General features: G+C 41.0%; 2 protein-coding genes and 1 non-coding gene across 4 annotated transcripts in view; 2 read left to right on the forward strand and 1 right to left on the reverse strand.

Moving 5' to 3' along the window:
• Nucleotides 1–20,400, forward strand: part of tpr.S (translocated promoter region, nuclear basket protein S homeolog) — a 103,215-nt gene extending 82,815 nt beyond the window's left edge. For both annotated transcript variants that reach the window (XM_018261191.2, XM_018261192.2), the window contains exons 39-51: nucleotides 1,513–1,587; nucleotides 3,006–3,203; nucleotides 4,763–4,894; nucleotides 5,059–5,149; nucleotides 6,032–6,207; nucleotides 6,848–6,916; nucleotides 7,288–7,379; nucleotides 8,172–8,278; nucleotides 8,983–9,078; nucleotides 10,421–10,577; nucleotides 17,573–17,685; nucleotides 18,039–18,119; nucleotides 20,233–20,400. In XM_018261191.2, coding sequence (XP_018116680.1) covers nucleotides 1,513–1,587; nucleotides 3,006–3,203; nucleotides 4,763–4,894; nucleotides 5,059–5,149; nucleotides 6,032–6,207; nucleotides 6,848–6,916; nucleotides 7,288–7,379; nucleotides 8,172–8,278; nucleotides 8,983–9,078; nucleotides 10,421–10,577; nucleotides 17,573–17,685; nucleotides 18,039–18,119; nucleotides 20,233–20,282 — 1,437 coding nt within the window. In that variant the 3' untranslated portion in view covers nucleotides 20,283–20,400. The remainder of the gene's footprint in view (nucleotides 1–1,512; nucleotides 1,588–3,005; nucleotides 3,204–4,762; nucleotides 4,895–5,058; nucleotides 5,150–6,031; nucleotides 6,208–6,847; nucleotides 6,917–7,287; nucleotides 7,380–8,171; nucleotides 8,279–8,982; nucleotides 9,079–10,420; nucleotides 10,578–17,572; nucleotides 17,686–18,038; nucleotides 18,120–20,232) is intronic.
• LOC121393481 lies at nucleotides 13,495–13,599 on the forward strand. Its single transcript, XR_005961094.1, has one exon. It is a non-coding gene; the product is annotated as a U6 spliceosomal RNA (small nuclear RNA).
• prg4.S (proteoglycan 4 S homeolog) overlaps nucleotides 19,889–26,535 on the reverse strand; it is a 47,959-nt gene continuing 41,312 nt past the window's right edge. The window contains exons 20-25 of the mRNA XM_041591502.1: nucleotides 26,280–26,360; nucleotides 25,943–26,079; nucleotides 24,084–24,240; nucleotides 23,252–23,443; nucleotides 22,616–22,741; nucleotides 19,889–20,526 (exon numbers count right to left, since the gene is read on the reverse strand). Coding sequence (XP_041447436.1) covers nucleotides 20,426–20,526; nucleotides 22,616–22,741; nucleotides 23,252–23,443; nucleotides 24,084–24,240; nucleotides 25,943–26,079; nucleotides 26,280–26,360 — 794 coding nt within the window. The 3' untranslated portion in view covers nucleotides 19,889–20,425. The remainder of the gene's footprint in view (nucleotides 20,527–22,615; nucleotides 22,742–23,251; nucleotides 23,444–24,083; nucleotides 24,241–25,942; nucleotides 26,080–26,279; nucleotides 26,361–26,535) is intronic.

Consider the following 26,535-nt stretch of genomic DNA (forward strand, 5'->3'; position numbering starts at 1 on the left):
CTTCTTGGTTGTCAAAACTGAGCTCCCCTATGGTAAGAGGGTATAGCTGAAGGGGGAGGAGTCGGCTCTTCTTCTAGTGTCCTGCCTCCTGATGGTATAAGCTAAACCCCCCCATGGTCCCTGTGTCCCACAGACTGCCAAAGAGAAAAGGATTTAACGGTGAGTAATACAAAATCTCATTTTTGCCATAAAGTATTTGCAAAATGCTTTTACATTACCTTTCTGATGTCCCATGTTCCTGTATGAGGTAGGCTGCCATATTTGTGCAGCAGCAGTCTGTTGGCATTAGAAACTCTAACTCTTAACTGCGCACATTCTTGGACAAAAATACAAAGTCTCTTTAAAGGGGAACTCACACTAGCAAAAAAAAAATTTTTTCCAGCACAGGGTGTTATAAGAATAATTGAAAATACTACACCATATTTTGTTGTTTGCTTTCTCAGTTTGCTTTAGGCACTGTTCCACAAGAAAGTATTGGTATATTTTTTTATTAGCAATATTTTTCTTTTTTGCGACATTTTTGTATGCAGCTAAGAGACTGAAAAAGAACGGCAGGAGAGAGACATTCTAAAGGGCTAACTAAGTTTGTTTGTATATTGTTTTATATAACATTAGAAACTCTGACAGACTGAAATGGAACAGTCAGGTTGACAAAACAGTCAGCTTTAGAAACTTCAACTAACGATTACTTACAAACCTCAGCAAAAAACGATCAACATGACCTATAGGTAAATCTTAATGTACATTTATATTTTAAAAAGTAGATTTTTATTGTCGGTATCATGTTGAGTACGTCTGTAGCCAATGCCATCAGTATGTTTTGCAACAACAAGGTTGCAACGGTCTCGGGAAAGCTTTGCTTTTACCCATCATGAGATGCTTCTTTTTGAAATACCTTGGTAATAAGCAACCTTTTTATAGGCCATCAATTACGACTAAACCAGCTGATATAAATTTGCACTAATAGGTCCGTATTTAGAAAGCAATTCTACCCTCTATTAATGCAATTAGACCAGAAAACTGATTAAATAGGTCCGTATTTAGAAAGCAATTCTACCCCCTATTTAATCAGGTTTCTGGTCTTTGTATGTATTTTTGCACCTCCTGTTCTTCATTTGTTCAATACATCATCTCTGTGTCATTCCACTTTACTACACATAACTTAATTTATGGACTTGTTTGTTTTGAGTTGTGTTATGTGTGGATTACTTTGGTTATTACCGACATCTGGTGTAAATGTCATGTCCATAGCCCCATTAGAAATATATTTACTCCGAAAGTGTTTTTTTTTTTTTTTTTTTTTTTTTCACTGCTTTACATATAAATCTAGGCTTATATGTAGTAAGTTCCTTTTTTTAAAGAAAGATGGTATTGTTAGACTTGAATATTTAACAAAAGTATACGGAGCAGTGGTATAAGGAGCAGTAGCAGGTTCTTGGGAATCTAAGTGGAGTGCAATAGTCAAAAGTGTAACTAAACTGGTGAAAGTGACGTTTGTATTTTATTTGTTAGGAGGAAGATATAGAAGAAAAAACCGAAACAGAAGCTGTTATCAACACGGAGGATGCCCTCCACATTCTAACACAGGTATGTGAAGTTCAAATAAGTAAAGATTTTCTCAAATACAGGCTCTTGCCACTGGGCATTTAATGGGTTTTGTTATTCTCTTTTATTTGTTGCCAGAATTTGTGTTGTATCCCCCATTTAGTGTGCACAACAGTTGTAGAGCCTGAAGAGATATGACCGTTAAGGTCCTTATTCTTTCCCAGTCCAGTTGTCTTTCCTGCTCTCCATAGAGGATATGCATAATACTCTCTAATGAACCAGTCTATATTATTATTTTACAGCTATGTGATCTGTTATCCAGAAAGCTCCAAATTATGGGAAGGCCGTCTCCCATAGACTTACATTTTAATCAAATCATTCAAAATATATTTTATATTACCTTTTTCTCTGAAATAATAAAATCGTTTTTTCTACTTGAACTAAGATATAATTGATCCTTTATTAGGTGGGGCAAAACAGTTCTTTTGGGTTTATTTAATGTTTAAATGATTTTTTTAGTAGACTTAAAGCATTCCTTACACTGAAAACCCCAGGTCCCGAGGATTCTTGATAATAGGTCCCATACCTGTATATTTAATAGCGAAACCTATATAGATAGTGTGTTTCTTCAAGGGTACTTGGATAAAAGAACCTACCTACATAGGTAGGCCTACTACTAGTTTTTTGGTGTAGGGTCTAGACTAAACCAGAATATGGTCAGGAAAAAAAAAAATATTTCCAGTGTTGGTATCCCTTTTCTGTGCTCCCAGACCGTTTCTATTCATTCAGTAGACAGTGACAGATGGAACCCTCCTTTGGTTCCTTGCCGTTATATATTGGTTTTTTTTTTTTTACTTCTGTGTGCTAGAGCTTAATGGTGGTAGGTCCTGAGTTCATCACTTGCTAGTCTCTTCTGACCTGTTTTAACTTATGGTGCCAGAATCCTCTAATATAAAAACAGAAATACTTTAAGTATAAAAAATGATTCTATCTGGACCTAGATCTGGTCCAGTTTGCTACTAACCACTTTACAGAAGAAATCTTTATTTGTTAACCTATTTCTTTAATAGATTTGTGAGCTTCTAATAGCTCCTCAGAAGTTTTTTTTCACATTATTGGGTATTAAGAATTTTTTTGCATCATGGTATCTTTTTACACATCTGTACTGCATCACCGTTACTCCATTCTTGTGGCACAATTCTTAATCAATAGGAATCATCCGTTAAACTTCTTGATCAGAACTATTCTACTTATTTATACAAGATCCCTGCTTAGATGTGTAATTTGACATGCTGAAACCTGTGTGTTATGCAGAGTTATGTGCATCCAGTTGTAAAACATGAGCATATTGCAATTACCCACTAAATGTCTTAATCTCTAGTAAAGTCATGGAACTCCTCAATGGCTCACGATATATATACATACATATATGCATACATAAATAACATTTATTTTTATAGTGTAGCAATATGGAATTTCCTCTGGAGGAAGAAATTGTGGAAAGTCCCATCCAAACAAGTCAAGTTATTGAAAGTCAAGCCCCTGAGCAATTGCAAAACGTTCAGTCCACTCAAGACTCCCTACAAGACACCCCACCGAAAAAAACTCACAATCTGGTTATTGTAATAAGCGATGAGGAAAATGAAGATGAACAAGAGGTACCAATGGGTTATGATCAGTGTTAAGATCTCCAGTGTGACTTTGATCCATACTTTTATAGTAACCACACAGAGTAGCATTCATTTGCACACACCTCATGAGAGTTGTAAATGTTGATAGATTCTTGGCTTGGAAAATGTGTATATTGTAGATGATGAAGACAATCTGCTGCTTGGTGTCTTAATAGTAAACTCGTTATATATAGAAACTTCTGAAATTGGCGATTTCCTCTGCAGAATTTATTTTACTGGCTTTTTGCGGTTATAAATAGCCAGGATTTTGAATTAAATTAAAACTAAGCTAGCATTTTATCTAAGGGAATTGCACTAGTGATGTGTGGGTCGGGATTTCCCCGACCCACCCTATCTTGGCCCACATCCGACTTCCGGGTTACTTTTATAGACCCGCGCCAAACCACCCCGCCGATGACATCAGAAAAACGGCAGGGCAAGCAGGTGCAGCGGCTATAAAAGACTTAAGTCGGAAACAGGCATTTGACGAAGAAGCGTTTGAGGTTAGCCCGAACCAGGTAAACCCATGGGTGTCGGGCTGGCCCGCACATCACTAGATTGCACCCTAAAAAAATGAAGCTTTGCCTAATTAAAGAAAACCTGTTTCTAAGCATCTTTCCTATACACATGAATTAGTTTTTCTGTTTTTAAGTAATGCTATTGAAAGCAGAGTTTCTGTGCCTAGCTATTCTCTGCATTGATGGCTCAGACTGTGGAAAATGAATCCCTCCGAGTGCCACCCCGCCGGCGATTTATGTTTTAGCTGGCGGGGAGGCAGGAGAGGCATTAGAAACAGATTAGTCGCACAAGAAGAGCAGATTTGTCGCCGGGCGACTAATCTCCCCGAATCTGCCTGTTTGCCCTGACCCTAAGAGCTGAATTACACTCGAAATTTGGCTTTTCTAGTGCAGAGAGCGCAATTGCACTCTGGTATCGATGTGGCTCCCCTGGACCTCCGCCAGCTATGTTTAGGTAACTGGGGGTGGCGGCATAGGGGATGCCGCCTCAGACGACTTTAACACTATAATCACCCCTGTTTAGCAATTACAATCTTTAAGCAATTTACATTCGTAGACTGCTTAAACAGATCTGATTGGTCGATGTGGCTAACAACACTGGCTTATGCTTGAGCAAATAAGCCCTTTAAGTATCTGCATCCAGGTAAAGTTATTGATTGAACTGAGGCCATCTAAAACAGTATTAAAGACAATTCCATCTTTACAGAACAGCAAAATCGTGTATAGTTGTTTCTATTTAAAAATGTCCAGGAGGATTTATTTGTGAATGTGTGCCCACAGAATAACATAATGTTTCCTGTACGGGCTGGATAAAGGGCTATATAATGTGACCAATATGTTAATTTTTACAGTTCTTAGTTTTTCGTGTGTTGTTTTATTTTGTCATTTACTGTAGTATTAAAAGACATGAATATTTGATGCTCTTTCTCCCACCCCACTCCCAACCCCCCACCATTACTAGAGCTTTAAAAGTTACTTGTAAAAGTATTCTGTATGCTTTAATTAACATGTTCCTCTTTGCATGGCCAGGGTTATGAAGAAGAGGAGCAAGAAGATGAAGAGGAAGATGAGGATGACGCTGGCATAGGGGAAGGGGATGATAGCAACGAAGAGACAGGCAGTGCAGATGGCAATGAAGATTATGAAGGAGATGATGCTGAAGTAAGTGATGGCAAGATGTCTTTTGTAAGCCATATATAAACTTGAAAAAAAAAATCTGCAAAGCTGAATATTTTTAATTTGGCGTTTTGTGGGTTCTGCCGCAGCAAGCAAGGCTTCATTAATGGAGGCGGAATAAGGAATTGCTTGTTTTATTTTGTTTGCAGGAAGCTGATGGTACAGATCCTGATACTGAGACAGAGGATAGCATGACTGCGGGAGAAGGCAACCAGAGGGCAGCAGATTCACAGAATATTGGTATACACAATGTCTTTTTATCCCTTCCCATAGATATCTGCACCTACTAAGTACTTTAGTTTTATATAAGTAAAATATTGTGACTATAAGCGGAAAATTGTCTTGAAATATTAAGCCAAAATTGTAGCTGGGAAAAATATTTACTGCAACTGCCAGGACCACCATAATATTCTAAATTAATTAAGCTACAGTATTCAACTGTACTAAAAATAAGCACAGCCCTAAGCTTTGGTGCTCATAACGAAGTATGAAAGTTGTGGCATGGCAAATGGTTTAACCATTAAGTGTCGAGATGCATTCCACTAATAACGTGTGCTACTTGGCCTCCTAAATTCCTTAAATATTCTATATTTGAGCCCATGTCCATAGTGTGTTTGTCTCACAGGGCTTGCTATTAAATACTTTCTTAATTTTATTATATTAAATTCGTTCTAGCTAAAGGCTATATAAGGACCAAGACAGACCAAATCACATAGTTCATTCATCACAGTTAAGGGCAACATAAAGAAAAGTTTGTGAATTTTGAAGCCAAATTCAAAGTCTCAATACATAATTTGCCACAGGTCTTTAGAATATTCAGACTTTAATAGTCAGAGATCATAAATTAAAAACATACATTAACGACCGCCTCCTGTCACAGGGCTCAAAACACTTTAAAGGGGGTAGGAGGGAAAGCTTAACAAGGCAAGTGAGGCAGGTTTAAATTGTGACCCTTAACCTAGATTTACCTACCCAGGTCTGCACTGATTAAAAATGCCTAGCATTCAAAAGGGATATTTGGAGATAAACTTTCTGTTAGTATTAAAGTTCCTCTAGCTCTACTGCACTTAAAATTTCTCAATCTGTTCTATTTCTAGTTTAACTGTTGTCCTTATCTTGCAGGGGATTCTGGTGTAGTTACCGCAGAATCCACATTCTCTCAAGAAACAAGAGAACAACCTTCATCGGCTTCAGACAGGCAAGGCCCCCGGCCTCCACAGTCCCCTCGAAGGCAAGCCCACCCTCCCCGACTGACAATCCTTGCTCCACCACAGGAGCTGGGACCACCACCAGCACAGGTATATGTATATTCTTCTATAAAGCTAGCATTTTAAAATGTATGAACATGTGGCAAAACAGCAATTCTCCGGTTTCTCATAGAAATTACTCTTAGAACCAGGGAAGCATTTGCCTGTTACCTATGCTGTGGGGTGGCAAATAATTGAGGGATTTTGTGTCCTCCAAATCAGAGTGCAGTTTTGGATGGTTTTTGAGAAATAATTGTTTATACACCAAAAATCTGATAAAAAAAAAAATTGTAGTAAATACAAATAAAATGTTGTGCTGCACAAGGCCTTGTATATGCCCTTGAGGAATCTAATTGGAAACTTTTGCTTACTAGTTTGCTCTTAATGTAATACTAGTTCTGTTAGAACCTTGCAACCTTTACCTTAAGTCTACTGTTTTCTGTATGTACAAATTAGTATTTCTTAAACTGTATAGTGTGAGCTTTAGTGTGATGATGAAGCTGCATGATCAAAACAAAGTGTTGATTGGTTGCAGTTCGTAACCGCGTTTAGTGCAGTTCTGCACCTATTTTAGGCACCTTGTCTATAAAGACTTGGTAACTAAAGTTATCTTTACAGTATTTAACAATTGGAGCATGTCTGGTTAATATGTAACTTTCCGTTAACTTATTTTTCTGGCTTCCATGTTTAGAGGATTCCAGTGGCGCGCAGACAATCCGTGGGACGTGGCCTTCAACTCACACCTGGTGTAGGGGGCATGGTAAGCAAAAAAAGTGAATGTACCAGTTTTGTGAAAGTGTAGTGTCACATTATCTATGTGGCAAACTTAGTGTTCCTGTAATAGTTTGGTTCAGCACTTAGAGGGTGGGGGGGGGCCTGTTAATGGGGTTGCCATTAAACTCAGTGGCAGACTGGTTATATGGCTAGAGCGTATAAAGTGCTATCTGAATCCAATTGTCTGAATTTTGTAATTTAAAAGAAAGTAAGTGACAGCCCTCTGGCACACAGGCTGTTGTCTGCCACTCTGAACAAAATATCCCACTCACTTTTTCAGCGTCTTGTATTGTGCACCGCCTGTATCTGAGTGCAAATCGGCAAAGATTTAATTTTTTTTTTTTTTGTTTGTTGCAGCAACACTTTTTTGATGAAGAAGACAGGACAGTGCCTAGCACACCCACACTTGTGGTACCACATCGGACAGATGGCTTTGCAGAAGCTATTCAGTAAGTAACAGTTTGCCCTTCAAAACAGGAGGCATATTATGCTAATTTCAGTATTTCACATCTTTTGCATTCATGTTATAGGACCATGAAACCAGGTTTCCATTTGCTGTTAAAACAGCCTTTTTCTTACCTAGATTGTGTGATACAGGCATCATAGGGGTGAAGATGTATAATGGTTGCTAAACTATTAAGTGACAAACTCCTGCTCAGAGCTTCATCCCCCTGTCAGCCTCCTGCTATGCTATGATCGGTTTTCTTTTTAATGTCCTGAGAAGAACAAAACACTAGGTGGCTCTGGAGCAGTGGTTCGGATGAACCTAAAAGCCATGCCACCCTGGGGCCAAATTATTTCAGTATAGTTACTTCGATAAGTAAGGATTTGTACCATAAATGCCTACCCCTTTCCAAAGGAGACCAATATTCCACCCCTAGCAATTTCCAACCAATCTTCTCCCCTGAGATTTTTTTTCTCTCCTCTTCCCACTTCCTTGGGTGTGTAGGGCATTGTGCTCCATGCACCTTGTCTGGGCGTGCTTCATTATTTATATAATCTTTTTGCTTGTGATGCACAGTAACTATTATGAGTGAGGGGTTCTTTGCTTCTAAGATGGTGGTCACAAGCATTAACGTGTGTATATAACATTGTGAGAGATTCAGAAGGTAATGGTGGAGAGATCTGATAATGGTAAAGCTCAATGTGAGTGTTTTCTTCTCCATTAAGTAGTCTATACAAAATCTATGTACAGTAATTATTCATGTTACTAGAGACAGACCTTTTGTGTTTTTATTCAGTTCCCCACAGGTAGCAGGTGTCCCCCGTTTCAGATTTGGTCCACCAGAAGATATGCCACAAGCTAGCTCTAGCCATTCGGACCTTGGCCAACTTGCCTCTCAAGGAGGTATGTCTGTTAATCGCTTTGAAATGCAAAGCCAAATTAGCATTGCAGGAACTCGAGAACATACATAGGCCAAAAAGCTTAGAGTGGTTTGTTTATATGGAGTTATTATGCAATCGACACATTTCCAGAATTTTTTTTCTTGATTTCTACCATTAAACAGTGTTGCATGAAAAAATACATTTTGGATTTATGGTGCTGTAGAAAAAAAAATAGAACAATTTCAATGAAGGAATTGTTCAGTAAAAAACAGAGAATTGGTCCAGCGTATGAACACATTTGCAAGGCACTGCATATATGTTAATGTCCCCTACAAGCCAGATGGAGATTATTTACGTCATCCAGTGAGGTGACGCCACTGAAATGTCTTCGATCAAAAACATATGTAACTAATCACAATTGCTTAAAGTCAATAAATCACATTTAAAAAAAAAAAAATCCAGGCCATTGTTCAGGGGTCCCCAACCTTTTCTGGCCCGGGGACCGGTGGACTGCAGCAGGGGGTCGGGAGGGGTTAGCATCCAATTCTGGAGCGCCGGCGTCCAATTCGGGCGCACCGCGTTAATTGTCCCCTACGCTTGGCGGCCCAGCTGAAGACTGTACTGGGCTGCGGCCTGGCAGTTGGGGACCCCTGCCATAGTGTACCCCTGTACCTGCTTTACATTATACCCACTGTTTTAATATAATCGGTTCTGTTTCCTGTTCAGGTTTAGGAATGTATGACACCCCCCTTTTCCTTGCGCATGAAGAAGAGTCAGGTGGTCGCAGTGTTCCAACAACACCACTGCAGGTTGCTGCACCTGGTATGCACACTTGTTTATCAGTTTCTGTGAACTTCCTTTCATGTATGTCAACCCAGACTTTTCAGAGCTGCCATGCTGAATCACACCCACAACCCAGCAAACTTCTGTGCCTATATTTTCATCTTGTAAGCTGATACGCACGACTGGTCACGATAAGGGAAACTGTCAGGATTTCCATACATCCTCTTTTAGGTTCACCTTTGCAAGTGTGTTCCAGGGTCTACCCATCAACTGAATGGGGACTTTGCATTGCTGCACATGCCTTTATTTATTCCAGATTAACATCCTTCATTGCTCATCCAGCCATCAAATAGCAGACTTTGGGTTATACTACTAATAGTCGGTGAACTGCTTGACCCCAGAGTAAATCCTACTACTAGCGCATGGAGTAAAGGTCACCATACCTGGCAGATATAAGCTGTGGCCCCTTAACACTGAGTTGGCAGCTTGTCTGCCCATGTGTGGATCCATCTAATGGACGTACTCAGTCCATATCTAGTAAATTAAATAATTCGGAATAGCATAATCCCAACGTGTGGCTGTCTTAGTTCTGTAGATGTGGAAGAGAAGCCAGATTCCTGTGACATGCAAACAAATCTCATTTTAAACTACCTCTCCGAGCCCACATGCAGGGGGGTATATGCACCACTCCTGATAGGTACAACAGAAATTCTTTATTTGTATCTTGTACAGGAGGGTGTCATATACCTTTTCCCCTTCTATAGAGGAATTTACAAGGTGTTGTGGCATAACTTGATTCAGACGGTGGCCAACCATTAATATCCCTCTTTGCACCAGGAATCATTTTTTTTCCCTACTGCCTGCTAATACACACAAATCTGTTATAGAGCAGCTCAGGGTATAATGACATGATAACCATATAAGCTGCTGAAAGGGGGGGAAAGGATAACTTTGCAGTTTGAGCGTCTCCAAATGTTTCTTAACCCACTAAACTAGAGATGCACCAAATCTGGGATTCGGCAGGATTCAGGCTTTTTCAGCAGGACTCTGATTCGACTGAAAACGTCTCTGGCCGAACCAAGTCCTAATTTGCATATGTAAATTAGGGGTGGGAAGGGAAATCACGTGACTTCAACACAAAACCAGGAAATTGCATATGCAAATTAGGATTCGGACAGTATCAAATAGTGGATTCGCTGCATCCCTACACTAAACTACTATTGCTTATTAATAATTTAGGTCTTGTATAAAAAAGCACTGCAACGTTCATGCTGTATTACTAATTAAACAAAAATGAAAGCAAACTGCAGTAGTTCTGTGATGTCACAGAATCCGAGCCTGTCATTTTACCATTTCACCTGATTTGTTTCTCTCCTTGCAGTCTCCGTCTTTGCTGAGAATCCAGCTGCTGATACTTCCGATCACGCCTCACAGTCTGTTCCAATGGTGACAACATCCACTGGGAATGTTCCTACATCTGTGGACTCTGGAGCTGCTGATGAAGGGGATGAAGTATTTGTGGAGGCAGAATCTGAAGGGTATGAAGCCTTTCTTCGTTGTGTAATCTATCTTTTTACTGCATGAGTACTTAAAGCAGATTTATTGCCACTATTTCTAATCCTGCTCTGGGTTTTAGGCAAAAAAACATGCAGGTGGCAATAGTGAATTTTTACTCCAATTAGATTTTTGATAGCCAGCGCTAATTGGTTTTAATAGCTCCTTAATTGCACATGGGTCTTTCGGTGGCTGTGGTCATCCCATTACGAACAACCGTTGGTGTTTATGAACAATTTGCCTGCAATAGAGTGTCCGTGTGGTCAAGTCTAAAAGATTCCCATTTGCAGATACCGTATATACTCGAGTATAAGCCGATCCGAGTATAAGCCGAGGTACCTAATTTTACCTACGAAAACTGGGAAACTTATTGACTCTAGTATAAGCCTAGACACAACTACAGCCCTGTCTCCCAGCAGCGCACATTCCGCCAAAGAGACTCCCCCAGCGATCAACCGGACTTCTTTGCAAAGTTGATGGTGACAGAGAATTGTGCAGAGAGTGCTGTGTGATATTGCCATCACTGTTAATCTTTCGTATAACCAACAGAGGGTGCTGTGTGATATTGCCATCACTGTTAATCCATTATACAACCAACAGAGGGCGCTGTGTGATATTGCAGTCACTGTTATTCTTTCATATAACCAACAGAGGGCACTGTGTGATATTGCAGTCACTGTTAATCTTCCATATAACCAACAGATGGCGCTGTGATATTGCAGTCACTGTTATTCTTTCATACAACCAACAGATGGCGCTGTGTGATATTGCAGTCAGTTATTCTTTGATATAACCAACAGATGGCGCTGTGTGATATTGCAGTTACTGTTATTCTTTGATACAACCAACAGATGGCGCTGTGTGATATTGCAGTCACTGTTATTCTTTGATATAACCAACAGAGGGCGCACTGTTATTCTTTCATAAAACCAACAGAGGGCATTGTGGGATATTGCAGTCTCTCCCCAAGTGAACTGTTAGTATAGGAATGATTAAAAGTGACTGCAATCTCAGCTACTGCCCGCTGACCCGAGTATAAGCCGAGGTAGACTTTTTCAGCACATTTTGGATGCTGAAAAACTCGGCTTATACTCGAGTATATACGGTAAATGTGAGCGCTCTTTTCTCTTGCCTAGATTGGGGGACACAGGCACCATGGGGATAAAGATCCTGCAGCTGGAGAGCAGACACTAAACAGTTAAATGACTCCTCCTCCTGCTCTGGGCTTTATCCCCTGCCTACTTCCTGTTCTCCTCAGTTTTATTTTAGTGTCCTCAGAAGGAGGACTGACACTAGTGGCTCTGGAGCAAGTGGTTAGGATACTTTCCAAAAACCATGCCACACAGGGGCCAAGGTTCTCTTTCTAGAGCCCCTCCAGCCTAATGGTTATTTTTAATGCCCACTGCCTTCCCGCTCTACGGAGGTCTGCAGGCTAAGCTCCACTGATCCCTGGGGGTTCCGGTTCCCGCTCCACGGAGGCTGCACCGACCCATTATCACAGGGATCCACCTCGGGCACTTCAGGCTGGCATCAAGGGTAAGTAGTACACCCTCCATCAAAGGTAAGTAGTACACCCTCCAACTCACCCCAAATGGCTTCCTCAGGCAGTGGGGCCGAGGATCAGTTGGTGACCTTACTGCCCCTGCCTGCCTGCCAGCCAGCCACCCCACCCGCCTGCCTTACTGGCCATCCGCTGCCCCCTACCACTTCTTTTCCCACCATATTCACCTTACTTTTGCTTCTCTCAGTCTCCTCGTGGTTTCCCTTGTCGAGAACTGATCTCGGCCGCCATCTTGGATCCCGCGGGATTTCGCGGCCGCCATCTTGGATCCCGCGAGATTTCGCGGCCGCCATCTTGGATCACGCTGCACTTCGCGGCCGCCATCTTGGATCACGCGGGATTTCGTGGCCGCCATCTTGGATCGATGAGGTTGTAGCTGGCCATTCTTACAACCGCTTCTCTATCCGGTGCCATCTTCCTCCCCTGTCCCTTTTTTCACGGAATAAAGTGTACATCCTAAGACCTGTATGCCTCTTCTGACCTTGTCTAGGCATATTAGGTGGATACTAAAATTCTTCCCTTCCATAGCAAACCATTCCTGCCTAACACTAGTCAGTATTCCCTCCCTTCTGGAGAGGGGATTCCAAGATTAGGGCAGGTACAGTGGAACATCACCCTGTTACGGTGAATCATGGAGATACTAAAGCAAATAAAAAAAAAAAAAAAAAAGATTAAATAAATAATTATGCTGATCACTATTATCTTGATCTGCACATTATTGTCCTATTTTGCCTGTCTTATGGCAACTCTGGTTTCCAAATACTTCCACTGACCCTGTTGAGGCCCACCCTTCCCCTGCGAGCAGCCCTTCGGCTATGGCTCTACTGTCCAGCTCTGTATCAGCTACGGCAAAACAATTGAGCTCGGACTCCGAATGGTACACGCCTTATCTCTCCTACTACAGAGTTTGGCATGGTTACCGGAGATTATGGATAGAGTCGTGGAATATCTATCTACTTCCCAAGGTGATCCTCCCCTATGGTCAAAACACCATTCCCACTCCTCTCCAGATTCCATGGACAGCATGGAAGAATATTAAGGGAGAGAAGGGCGACTTATCAAGGGAGGACTCTGATCCAGACACTCCCTACCCTAAAGGGAGGTCGATGGACCCATACGGGCAGTCGAAGCATTAGTCCTTAGCATTCAGGACAACCCATCCACTGCGGTTCATGGCAATCAACCGCTTCACATGGTTGACAATTCAAATTCCAAAGGAAATCCTCTTAGGTTTTCCAGCCTAGGACCAGTTGGCAAAAATTGCCAAATCTCAATGGACGACACAGACCATAGGGTCCAGCTTTCAGAGACTGTATAGACCTTGGTCTGCCCCTCCAGCAATGCTCGCTTCGGCAGCACGTATACAAAGATTGGAATAATGCAGAGATAAATGGCATGGCCTCTGCGCAAGGATGACACGCAATTGTGAAGTCTTCCATAAGGTGGACCCCCCTGGAATTACATTTTCCCGAACACCACCATCCTGGTGGCTAATGCGTCTGCCTTCTGAAATTCCCTTGATAATTAAAGGGCTTCTGCAAGGCTATATTCACTGACCCAGTTACAGCCATCTTCATTACACCTGTATGGTTGGAGCTAGATGCCAAACTTACTGGGTCAGATGTTTCACCACCAACCAACGTCTCTCAAAGGGCCGATGTGGTCACATATATAGATATATCGTGACACCGCCCTAGACACCGCTAAAATTATTGTGCTGACGCTTCTGGCACTCAGTTGTTACATGGTTAAGACCTGGTCAACTAACTTCTAGGATTCTGGGTCAGTCTGCGCCTTCCCAGGAAAACCACTTCTGAGCAAAGTTAGACCAGACTAGCGCTTAAGTGATGGGTTGCAAAAGCACTCTTCTACCAAATCAAACCTCTGTACCCATCGCTTCCACGTAGACAACCTTTTTCGTCCTTCTCGCCAAAGTCATGGCTCTTGAGCACAGATGGTAAACCCACAGCCGGCAGTTGGACCCTAATACTCCTTCTCACAGAGTTCTTCCTGGTCTTCGACCAAGAACACTACTAGACTTGTCCAGGACAAATAACTACACCGCTGAAGGTGTACTCGCCTCTGAGGTCATTCCTTAGGAGGCTGACTAAAGCACTTGGGAGGACTGAAAACATACTATTCAGAACCCCTGGGTCCTTCAACCCATACCTCAGGAATATCTAGTATAAATTAAACCTTCAAGAGCACACGGCTCTGTCGATAACCTGGTCCAAAAGGTTGTGGGTTCATTTCCCACCTCTGCTAGAAACTCAGTTCCAGAGCAGCTCTTGTCTGCTCTGCTTAAGGTTCCCCGTTTCCAAGAGGGTATACTGACTTACTCCAGTCTCTTCATTGCCCCAGAAGGGACGGTTCCTATTGCCCAGTGCTGGACCTAAGGATGCCCACAAGTGCCACTTCAAATCAATTCAGTCCCTAGAGGGGGGGGTTTTATCTTGGAGATAGTTGACAGCAGAGGTGCCAGCCTCCATATTCCAATCCACAACCACAGGTGTTTTCTACCCTTCTGCATTGCAGTGAAGCATGGCAGTTCATGGCACTCCCCTTCAGACTGTCCTCTGCGCTTAGCGTATCACCAAGTCAAGACCGCGGGGTTGTCAAAGCCAAAGTAACACAGACTCTGCTTGGTAAACCTACCAGTCATGGCCATGGAATGTCAGACCGACGGTTACACAACATACAGATCAGAAGAAGATCTAGAAGAAGTCCAGGCACTTCGGATCTCACCTCAATTCAACAGTCCATGGTACTGCAGACCCTGAGGAGCTGAATAATCAATACCAGTAACCTGCCCTCCCCCAACTCACAAAACGGAATACCTATGTCTAATCACGGACTGCTCAGTGGGGGACCTCCCATTCATAGACCAAGGTATCGACTCTCCATAGTCTTATCCCCACACTCAAGAAGGGGGTGCCACACTCAAGAAGGGGGTGCCCAGTCCCCCTGCGTGCTACAATGGGCACCATGGGAACAATGGTCTCATCGTTGCCACAGTTTTCATAGGTGCAACTGCACACAAGACCTCTTCAGCAGTTTATGGTCCATTCAAGAGACAGAACCCTCATGACCTGGATAGAACATGCCAATCCCTGTCCAACTCGGGGCATCTCTACTGCAGTGGATTCAGCCTCAGAGATGGCTCTCTGGGAAGGCCTTCCCAGTTCAACAGTGGGTGGTCACGGCCATAGATGCAAGTATCCACAGTGAGGGAGACGCCATTTGGCTCCAACACAGTACAGGGTTAATGGAACAGGACAGAACAGTCTCTTCAGATCATTATCTTGAAACTCAGCTCCTTCTTCCTCTTAATAAAGCACTGGACGGACCTCCTAAAAGGTCAACCTGCTAGGATGCAATTTGAGATTGTGCTGGCGGTTGCATATGTAAATCTTGGAGTGGGCTGAGAGGACCATACCCACCAGCCCCACAGTATACATCCCAGAGGGAACATCAGGATAGTGAACTTCCTCAGCAATGAGATATGGATCGCTGCGAGGGGAGCCTCCATACAGTGGTCGCACGATTGTAGAACAATGGGTAATACCCTAAGTGGTTCTAATGGTGACCAGGTATCTACCCAGCATATTGCACAAGTCAGGGATCCTCTTGCAGTGGACACTCTCATAGCTCCTTGGCCATACAAACTTACCCACGTGTTTTCCCTGCTCATCCAGCTTCCAAGAGTCTTCAAATGGATGAAGGAACAGACTAACACCGTCTGGGGGGCACAATTTTTGCCACAAAGGGCATGGTTCACAGAGCTCAGCCTGTTGGCTGACGCACCTTCCACTTCCAGTTCGAGTCGTTCAAGGTCCAATCATCCACCCAAAATTCACCTCGGTTGGCTTAACAACGTGGCCCATGAAGCCCTTATCCTGACTACCTCAGGTGGTCCCCAGTCTATCATGCCAGCTACGCCAAGAGCTCAAAAGCTGATATCAGCAGGGATTTACCACCAGAGACGAAAATCGTTATCACTGGCGTGTACACATTGACAGGGAACTCTACATTTTTGTATCAGATAGCCATCCTTCAAACATCAGGACCTCTACAGGGTGCCATACGACTGGCTCTGCCATACAAACAGCCAAGGGGACCTTAACTAGTCCTGTAATAGCTCCTAGAGGACCCCTTGACCCCCTAGATTCCATCCCTTGGTGATCTTGACAGAAAAAGGGTCCATCTGGCGGGTTTTCCTCCTTCAGAAGGGTTTCGGAACTGATGGCTCGTCTTCCAAGGCCAACACATCATCTTCATGCTGATATTGCGGTACTGGCGACCAATCAGGAAGCTCTTCCAAACTGGCTTCAGATTCCATTGAATCAGTATTTTTTGGTTCCTTCCATCTGTCTGAAACCCAAGACCAGCCAACACATCATCTTCATGCTGATAACGTGGTACTGCGACCATTCAGGAAATTCTTCCAAGCTGGCTTCCAATTCCATTGAATCAGTATCTTTTGGTTCCCTCCATCTCTTCGGAATCCAAGACCTTTTAAGAGAAAGAACTGAACAATCTGGATGTAGTCTACACACTGGATTACTCCAGTGAGAAGCACAACTTTTGATGAGCTCTCTTCTTCTCCCTAATGGCCACAAGAGGGGCCTGAGGGTCTCCATGTTGGTAAATGCCAAATGGATTAGATTTTCCAGCCTATGCGATTACAGGTAAGACAGCACCGTTTCGAGTTCGGCTCATGCCACACGTGAAGTCAGTACTTCATCAAGCGTCAGGAAAGACTATACCTTCAAAGGTGACAGAATTCTCACACAGCCCTCAGCCGAGGCTAGTTTTGGGAGAAAAGTGTGTCAGGATGTGGTTTTCTGAATACAAATAAGGTAGATGTCCCACCCTCATGGGTAGCTTTGGGACGTCCCCATGGTGCCTGTGTCCCCCAATCTAGGCAAGAGAAAGAGGGATTTTTGTACTTACCGTTAAATCCTTTTCTCTTCGCCTACATTGGGGGACACAGGCCTTCCCTCCCTGGTTATATGATTCTATTCTATGCTATGTAACACGTACCTGTTCACTACCGTTGTTCAACTATGCACTCTGGGGTGAGACTCCTCCTCTCATTAGGGTTCCTTATACATACTTGTCCTTCCTTCTTCGGTGTCAAAACTGAGGAGAACAGGAAGTAGGCAGGGGATAAAGCCCAGAGCAGGAGGAGGAGTCATTTAACTGTTTAGTGTCTGCTCTCCAGCTGCAGGATCTTTATCCCCATGGTGCCTGTGTCCCCCAATGTAGGCGAAGAGAAAAGGATTTAACGGTAAGTACAAAAATCCCTCTATTGTTGTGTGCCCAGCAACTAGATCATTAGTTATTGGGGTCAAAACAGCTTGTCGAATACATCTGAAGCCTGTTAATATGACTGTTAACTGTATTGTATTTCTTCAGAATTGGTGCAGAATCCACTCTTGAGATGGACACTCAACAGGAAGAACCCGTTCAGCCTTCTGAGGCAGATCTTCCTTCCACAAGTCAAGATCCACCTTCAAGTTCTATTGCTGGTATATTTAATAATAATATTTTTCCCCCCACCATTATATGAAAAAAAACTACTGAAACTTCCATAGTCACTGGAGCAATACATTTCATGGTTTCCAAGTTGAAGAGGTACAGGAGACGTCTCTATACACCAGTTTTAAAAATGTACTTGCTGGCTAAATATTCTAAAAGAAAAACTTCCACTTCCCAATAACGGCAGCAATGTTACCGCATTCCTTAATTGGCAGTAAATAATGGCACGAGTACAGTACACAAAGTGTTAAAGTCTTGTATGATCAGGCATGGCAAATAAATTGCCTTTTCGTTAATCAAATGTTGCATATTTTTATATAACACTATATAATTACCTTTACAGACACAAGCAGCAGCAAACCAAAGCCCCGAAGAGTGTGGCTTCAACCACAGCCCGGAGGCCGTCCTTTTAAAAGATCAAGAGGTTTGTATATTGTTCAGTCAAACCCCATCTGCTACCTTATTTTTGAGGACATACCTACTATTTAGAAAAGATTTGGCTTATTTGTTGTCAATTTGTGAATAGGCTACAGCCCGCAAAAGAGTGTTTTGGGTTTTTTTTTTTAATGTGCTGTGCATCTTTAGTCTTGGTTCCTACTTAAAGGCCTCTATACTGTTGTGCTGAGTTAAGATGTCCTGGTATTAGTATTGTATAACTGCAAGAAAGCACTAGGCCAAAAAAGCCTGCTTTAATAAATCCCTCAGATATAGCAGGACATTAATTTTAATCCTTTGGAATAGCACTACCACATTACTCTTTTTATTTAGTTTATATTTGTTACATTAAGGGGCAGATTTATTAAGGGTCGAAGTGAAAATTCGAATTTTCACTTTTTTTTTTTAATCATACTCTGGCCCTTTAATAACTCAAATTCATCTATTTGCCACCTAAAATCTACGGAATTACTGCATAAGTCAATGGGAGACGTCCAGGGATCAATTTGGTGATGTTTGCAGCCTTCCCGACATTCGGGTTTTTTTCTTCGGAGAAAAAAACTGCAATCGAAATTTAAATTCAAATCGCATTTATGTAATTCAAAACTAATTTGATTTGAGTATTCAGGTCGATTACATTCGTCCGAGCTGAGAAAATTTTGATCAATCGAAATTTAGATCGACCAATCGAAATTTCGATTGATCAAAATGTATAGGAGTTATTTTTTTTTTTTTTAAATTGCATGAATTCGAAATTCGACCCTTGATGTGCCTCTAAGTTTTGTTTATTAGAGATTCCGAAGTAACCTGCCATTGTCGCCTTTGAGCACACAGTACCTGCAAACCAGGTAGAATGAAAGGGAAATAAAAGCCAATGAAAATACTGCATTAAATGCTATCCTTGCCCAACCCACTACCCTTGTTCACATGAAGGGCACTCATTAAAACCTTAAGACTCCTTTTGTGGCCGCCTTGTTGCTAGCGGTTGCAAGTCTTGATACTGAATACTCAGGTGGTGCAGTACCTGTGCCCCAAGATTGTCCGCTCTGTAAACTCCTGCAATATGAGTGCCCTTCTGCTCATGTACTGATTGCCACCCAAGCCAATCACAAGCTTTGCCAACTTGTGACTGTCATTGGGCCTCAGTTTAAAGGAACAGTTCAGTGTGAAAATAAAAACTTGGTAAATAGGGTGCAAAAGAAAAAAATAGTTCTAATATCGTTAGACACAAATGTAATGTATAAAGGCTGGAGTGACTGGACGTGTAACATAACAGAACACAACTTCCTGCTTTTCAGCTCTCTAACTCTGAGTTATTCAGCTGCTGAAGGGGGGCCACATGGGGCATATCTGTTCAGTGAGTTTGTAATTGATCTTCAGCATTCAGCTCAGATTCAAAAGCAACAGTTATGACCCCTGTACCCCACCTGAAATCACTAATTGGTTACTGCCTGGTAACCAATCGGTAAAAACCAAGAGAGCTGCAAAGCAGGAAGTAGTGTTCTGGCTATTATGTTACACATCCAGTCACTCCAGCCTTTATACATTACATTTTTGCCTAGCTTACTATATTAGAACAGTTTTTTTTATTTTTACCCTGAACAATGTCTTAAAAGGAACCTTCTAAATCTTCAGTTGAGATGATCATCTCTGCCTTACAAGATTCAAGTACCCTTTGTAGCTTATTATGCAGAATTGTATTATTCCGCTAGTTTCCTGTTTAACATATAGATTAAATTACTGATAAGGCACACAAGCTTGTTTAAAGAAATAAGAATTTATTCACAAAATATTGGTGGTGGAGGCAGCACAAGATCAGTCTGATGCTTTGATTATTTTCATAAATAGGCAATCATGCAATTCTGCTATTTTCTTTGACATCCCTGCATACATGTTGTATGCAAAAGTTAAAGTAAATAGATGTAAACCCCCCCCTCCCATGTCATTGGTTTAAAGTTTTTTTTAAGACTATGTCCAAAAGGGGGGTTCTTGTATCAATGTATTGATAGGGCTGGTACAGGCCCAATGGCTCTTTATTTAGGTTGTTGACTTGTGATATACCAGGCAATATTAATGTTTTTTGTTTGTTTGTTTCCCCCCAGGTGGCTCTGATTTTAGGGGAAGAGGCGGAATAAACCGAAGTAACATTTAAGAGAGCCGCATGTTTTCTGCATTTATGAATAAATAGGCTGTTCTGTTGTGTTTTTAGAATGATCGTAAAGTTTAAGCATTTTTTCTATGAGCGAAAATTAAAATTCTTTATTATTAAATCGTTTTCTTGTTTCTTTCTTGGTCTCATTCTTTGCACTTGTACCAGTCCTTTGATACTTTCTGTTCAGAGTTGGGTGGCGGCTTCACTGCAACTTTACTGGCTATGTTTATGTTGTAATATTTTTCTGCAATGAATAAAAAAAGGCACGTCAGAATAAATGACACGCTGCAAATTACACATATCTCTGGGTTATTCCAAACCAAGTCCATTGAAATATTGAGTGGAGAAGCCAGAAACACATTTCCCTTAACATCTCAAAACATAACACTCCAGTATGTTGGGAAATAATTTGTCAGAAGATGCAATAAAGATTAAAATATGCAGTGCATTGTGATGGAGGAGACCACCGTGATACTCCTGATGTAAACTAGATCACTGCCACTGAGTACAGGGTGAAGTTTAATAAAAACATATAGAAGCAGTTATGCTTTTTAACTTAATAAGGACTTATCTCTGAAAATATTTGCTACCGAGGCATAGAAGCCTCACTGCTAAATGGGCCAAAGTTCCAGAGTCTTGAAGTGACACTGACACCAGAAATTAAACCTTTTTTACATCTATCATAACATTGTGTTTGAATGCTATCTATAATTTTGCCATAAAAGTATTTGCAGATTTTACATTACCCATCTGATCCCCCATGTTCCTGTATGAGGGGGCTGCCATATTTGAGCTTCAGTAGCCCTTAAGCATTAGAAACTCTTAACTGACAGGCTGAGAAGTGACAGTCAGGTTGGCAACACAGTCAGGTTTAGGAACTTTAAGTAACAATTACTTACAAAAGCCGATCTATCCGTGAAAAATGATCAGCATGAGCTATAGGTAACTTGGGTTATTTATCAAAGTCCAAATTATTTTCTGCTATAAACTCCGCTCAGGTTTTTTTACGCGTATTTATTAAATGTTTCCAAAAATTTGCTTTGCGGTAAAAAAAAATCAGATTTTTGTGGAATTTTCCATCTGATTTTCACGAATTTCAAATTTTTTTCAGGAGTTTTGCGGGGTATTGCACGAAACCCAGCGCACATCAAAAAAAAATCATTGGGACTTCTCCCTTTGACTTTTATATGCAACCTCGAAAGGTCTGAGATGCCAGATTTTCAGATTCAGACTTTTCCATCCTGGGGGGTTTAATAAATTCTGAATAATTCGTGATTTTTCAAAAGTCATTTTTAAAAAAAAATAAAAATAAACAAATTTTTGGTGATTTTTGCATTTGGAGTTAAGTAAATCACCCCCTTAATGTGCATTAATATTTTGAAGAATAATTTGTCTATCACTTTAGGGTTCGTTTTTCCAAGCAATAACTTCATTTCTCATAACTCTTCCCTAAAGCAAACTGCTGAGAACTCACAGATGTTTCCTTAGGTAAGTTTGTCAGGTGTTGTCCCTCTATAACTGACATACTCGCTTCATACCAAGACATGCTTGGCACTTGAGGAGTGTAAATTTAGTCAAGTGCTTAGCTCTGACATGTTTATACCGACTAAGTCAAGCACACGATCAAGTTTATTATGCCAGTATAATACTATAATATGTTGACATAGACTGAAACCCTGCTTGTTGGTCATTCAATTAACTTTTAGTATCATGTAGAGTGATATTCTGACACAATTTTTTTTTTTTACTAGCTTTTCATTCATCAGCTCTCCAGTTTGCAATTTCATTGATCTGGTTGCTAGGGTCCAAATTACCCAACCAGGCATTGATTTGAATAAGAGACTGGAATATGAATAGGAAAGGGCCTTAATAGAAAGGAATAATCAAAAGTAACAATTTGCCCATTTGAACACTGGAAAGAGTCAGAAGACGGCAAATCAAGAAAAAATGAAGGCCAGTTGAAAAGTTGCTTAAAATTAGCCGTTCTGTAACATGCAAAGTGCTAACGTGAAGGTGAATCACCCCTTTAATAGCTTTGCCTATCCAAACTGTCCCACTGGGGGACCCCTAAGCTGTTTTACTGACCGGGAATTGGCAGTTTTGGATGATTTGGACCTGGCTTGAACCGTGAATGCTCAGAAGGGCCGGAACTAGAGAAGGCCAAGCCATACAGAAGCCTCGAATTCTTAAATTTAAGATTTATTTCTTTTTGTTTTTTCCTGCTACTTGCATAATGTTTACAGATTGCTTTTAAGCAACCATCACCCCAATTCCCTTTAATTGCAAGAATTACACTTTGAGCTATATCATTACATCTTAACAATAAGACCTACCTTTGGAAAAAAGAAAATAATCAAACCCATCTGACTTCTTGGAACTTGGCAAAGAGATTGCAGAAACAATGTTGTTAGGGACCCCTCTCCAGGTTGATCGAATTGAAACTTCTTGGTGAAGAACTCCTGGGGAAATAAAAAGAACTCCACATTGAAAATATTGTCGGCTTCATTGTAGGTGACAGTTGTGATTTAAAGGGACAGGATACCCAATGTGTTCCACAGGATTTGTGCCATATATTTATTCTCCATAATATACAGTATAGGTGGGACCGTAAAAGACAATGTAAAATGAGGGAATGTAAAACAGAGGTTTCATTGTATTATATTGTGGATCAGTACCTAAGCTCAGGGAGCATATTGAGAGGCACAGATCTTTACTGCTACAGGGCTGGGATGGCCTTGGACTGGTATAGAATCCCAAAACATAATGTTAATAATTTCTACTCTTAATTCTTTGTTACTGATCAGTTTTGGTTCGACGAATATTCGCCACATGCCTTGACGTTTGGGTGACATTTTTTTCACCCTTTCGAGTCTATGGTTGAAAATATTGCTTATCGCTAGTTTTTTTTATCCTTTAGTTCTTGTACAATGCAATACCCTGGTCATGTTGGTAATGGCAAAGAATCATACCTAATGGCTCCTGCTTAATGGTTATTATAGTTCTCTGTATATTTTTCTGCTGCTTCAATATATCTCGTGGATATCGATACTTCACCGTTTGAATATTGGGAGAGTAGATTGGGTATTGGACATTAGGCTGCTTTTTTTTCGTGCATCGCTTTGATTGCTCTTGCCGGAATGTGTATTTCTGAACTTTTCCACCTGCAATAATATTGTCCGTAGTTAAATGGTAGAATCTCTCTCTAGACAAAGGAAGTTATTATTCGTTCAACTTTCAAAGTCCAAACGCAAAAGAACACAAACTGCTGTCTTGGAAAACCGCTATAAGTAACCTGGAAGTGTGTGTAGTTTGGGAACGAGGAATTGCAGCCTGGTTTTCTAATAGGTCGGTCAATCTCTTGGGAAACACAACATTGGCTTAAGCAACTGATAGTAGTATAGACATGGGACTGGTTATCCAAATTGCTCTGGACCTGGGGTTTTCTGTATAATGGATCTTTCCATAACTTGGCTTTACATACTTTAAGTCTACAAAAAACATCATTAACTAAAAATATTAACAAAAACCCCAATAGGCTGGTTTTCCTTCCAATAAGGATTAATTATATTTTAGTTGGGATCAAGTATAAGCTACTGTTTTATTATTACAGAGAAAATTGAAATATTTTTTTTAATTATTAGATTAAAATGGAGTCAATGGGAGATGAAATTCCTGTAATTTAGAGCATTCTGGATAAGGGGGTTTCTACAGATATAACTGTATAAATGGGTCCCTAAGATTTCAAGCCACACCACCTTGAAGCCTTTTATCTCTGTTTTTAAATGCAGAATTGGTCCGTACCTCCTTTGAAGAAATAAACAGACTCTGGTCTTCTTTTGAATCCAGCCACAGATAGAACTGCTGCGATTTTACCTTTCAGACCACCAAATCCTTTGGCAATTTCTTTAGGATATCCCTTGTCCATGACATCATTGGTGAAACGCCAATACTGTGGACCCTGTAACAAAAATAAGGACCAAGACGAATAATTGTGGAAACTGATAAATTAGCAGTAATTGAGTGTTTTATGGATAAGATTTTTGAGCTGAAATCAATTTTTAAAAAGAATCCCTTTAAAATTAATTGGCCAGGAAATATATAGTGATGTTTTTTTAAACAAATTTACAGTCTTAGGGCAAAATCAGGTCGATGAAAGGGAAAAATGAAACAAGAGATGGTTGAAGGATTATGCCAGAGGAAAGTGCAACACCAGAAGTGATAGAGAAACTTGGGAAGAGTGCAATATGGCTGCCTCAGATCAATTAAATGTTGCCATTTGTGACATGAGAATAACATGGATTCTTTCTATGATGTTGTTTCTAATTCCAGGATACCACCAACATGGTACAAGTCAGTAACATCCAAAGGCACACAGGTCTACAGGAATTCTTCCAAAATTCTTTATTTATGGATTGCAAATGCAACGTTTCGGGGAACAGAAATCCCTTTTGTCAAGCATGCTTGGCAATATATGGTTCAGGTCACTGCCTTTAAAACAAGATGTTATGTTTATATGGTGTCTACTGTAGATCTGAAAATGCAACATAAATGAATTTGTCATAGACTGAGCCAATTGTATCAGGCTGGTGCCAGTGAAGCGTAGTCTGAAAATCAACTCTTTCATTGCTCCTCTGCAGCTTGATGTGCCTGCATCCAAATACATTGCCTGAGCTCGGGTGGCGGCAGATGCTCTGGATTTCGGCACTAAATGCAAAACCTTGTGTTTTTGCTCCAAAATCCGCCTTGTCTGCGTGTACCCGAGCTGAGAAAATGTATCTTAATACAACCAGCACATCACTCTCTGGAGGAACAGTAGTAGAGAGGATTCCTGCTTTTCTCCACAGGCTGAGGTCAGCTTTGTCAGCCACTTGCCTTAATGACCTGAAGGAAATGTAAACCCAGTCGTAGCAGTTTTACATTGACAATATAATATACATGAGACAACAGCACTAGCTTCTGCTCATTGTGGCAGACCAGACACAGTCATCTGAAAATTAAGTTATTGAGTAAAGTCTTCTTTGCTTAGAAATGACCAAAGAAATGTCAAGTAAATTAATTTTCTGAACAGAGCAACATCATAAGACTTTCACAACTGTCAATTTCTCAGTCTGATGCTGGATGCTACCATAGACATCTGCTGCAATACTTGTTGGTAGCCAATGCGTGTGAGGCAGAGGCTCATGCAACGCCCTTGCCTTCCTAAAAAACAAATTCGCCTTTTTGCCGCCCCCGGTAACCCATTCGGCGCTACTGTCTGAGACAAGTATTTCAACTCGCCTCATTGGCGCAGCACCCCTGGCATTTAGATCATTCTGAAATGAATACTTCTCTTCTATGAAGCCCACCATTAATTATATTTCTTGAGGTAAACCTGATGGTCTGATGAGGTGGACTTTACTTTTTTAAATTATGATGCAAATGACTTTGAAGATTTTCATTCATCCAGGTCAGGGTATATCTAATATGAGGCAAATGCTTCTCTTGTTTTCATATCTAACAACTAGAATAATAGTGTATTTATAAACTGCAAACATATTCCACCTTGCTGTACAATATACACTGGACATACAAAATGACAACACAAGATCTAAAGAGTGCCCTGTTCAAGAAGCTTACATCTAAAAGACTGTAAATCAAGCTAAAATATACTGTATAACCACCTTAAAAAAGAATGTTTTTCCAGCACAGTTGCATCGTGTAAACGCAGTGTCAACAGGAGAAGGGATGCCCCACACATCACTAATTTTCCTTGCTTCTCTGACAGCTCCTCCCTGGTTCAGCATCCAGAAATAATGACCTGAAAAAAAATCCCAAAACAGATCTTATAAACCCTTTGATCCATGGCTGTCTCAGTGGTTGTTTTCCCTGTCCTCTTCTATGAAAAACTAGACTTCTAATCTGCACAATGGAAGCTGCTTGTTTTTTTGGTAGGGGGTTGCATGGGAATGATAAATATATTTATATAGATATGTTCTTGCAAAAATTTGAGGATCTTACCTCTAAAAACTACCATAGAACCATTTTGCAGGGTGGTCATTCCATCCACAGGTTGTCCATTGCATAAGTTCATCTGGGGATCTAAAACAAAACAATTACTGTTAGTTCCCTGTGAACAGGTCTGGCAATTGTGTAGTGTAAGATCAGCCATCTCTTTGTTTAAAGCGTTGGTTTTTGGTGGAAGATGGCCAGGTCACATTTTAGGTCTTAAATACCATACTTATTTACTGAGAGCTTCTATAAACAATATTTAACA

The sequence above is a fragment of the Xenopus laevis genome, chromosome 4S, assembly GCF_017654675.1.
Source record: "Xenopus laevis strain J_2021 chromosome 4S, Xenopus_laevis_v10.1, whole genome shotgun sequence".
Lineage (NCBI taxonomy): Eukaryota > Metazoa > Chordata > Amphibia > Anura > Pipidae > Xenopus > Xenopus laevis.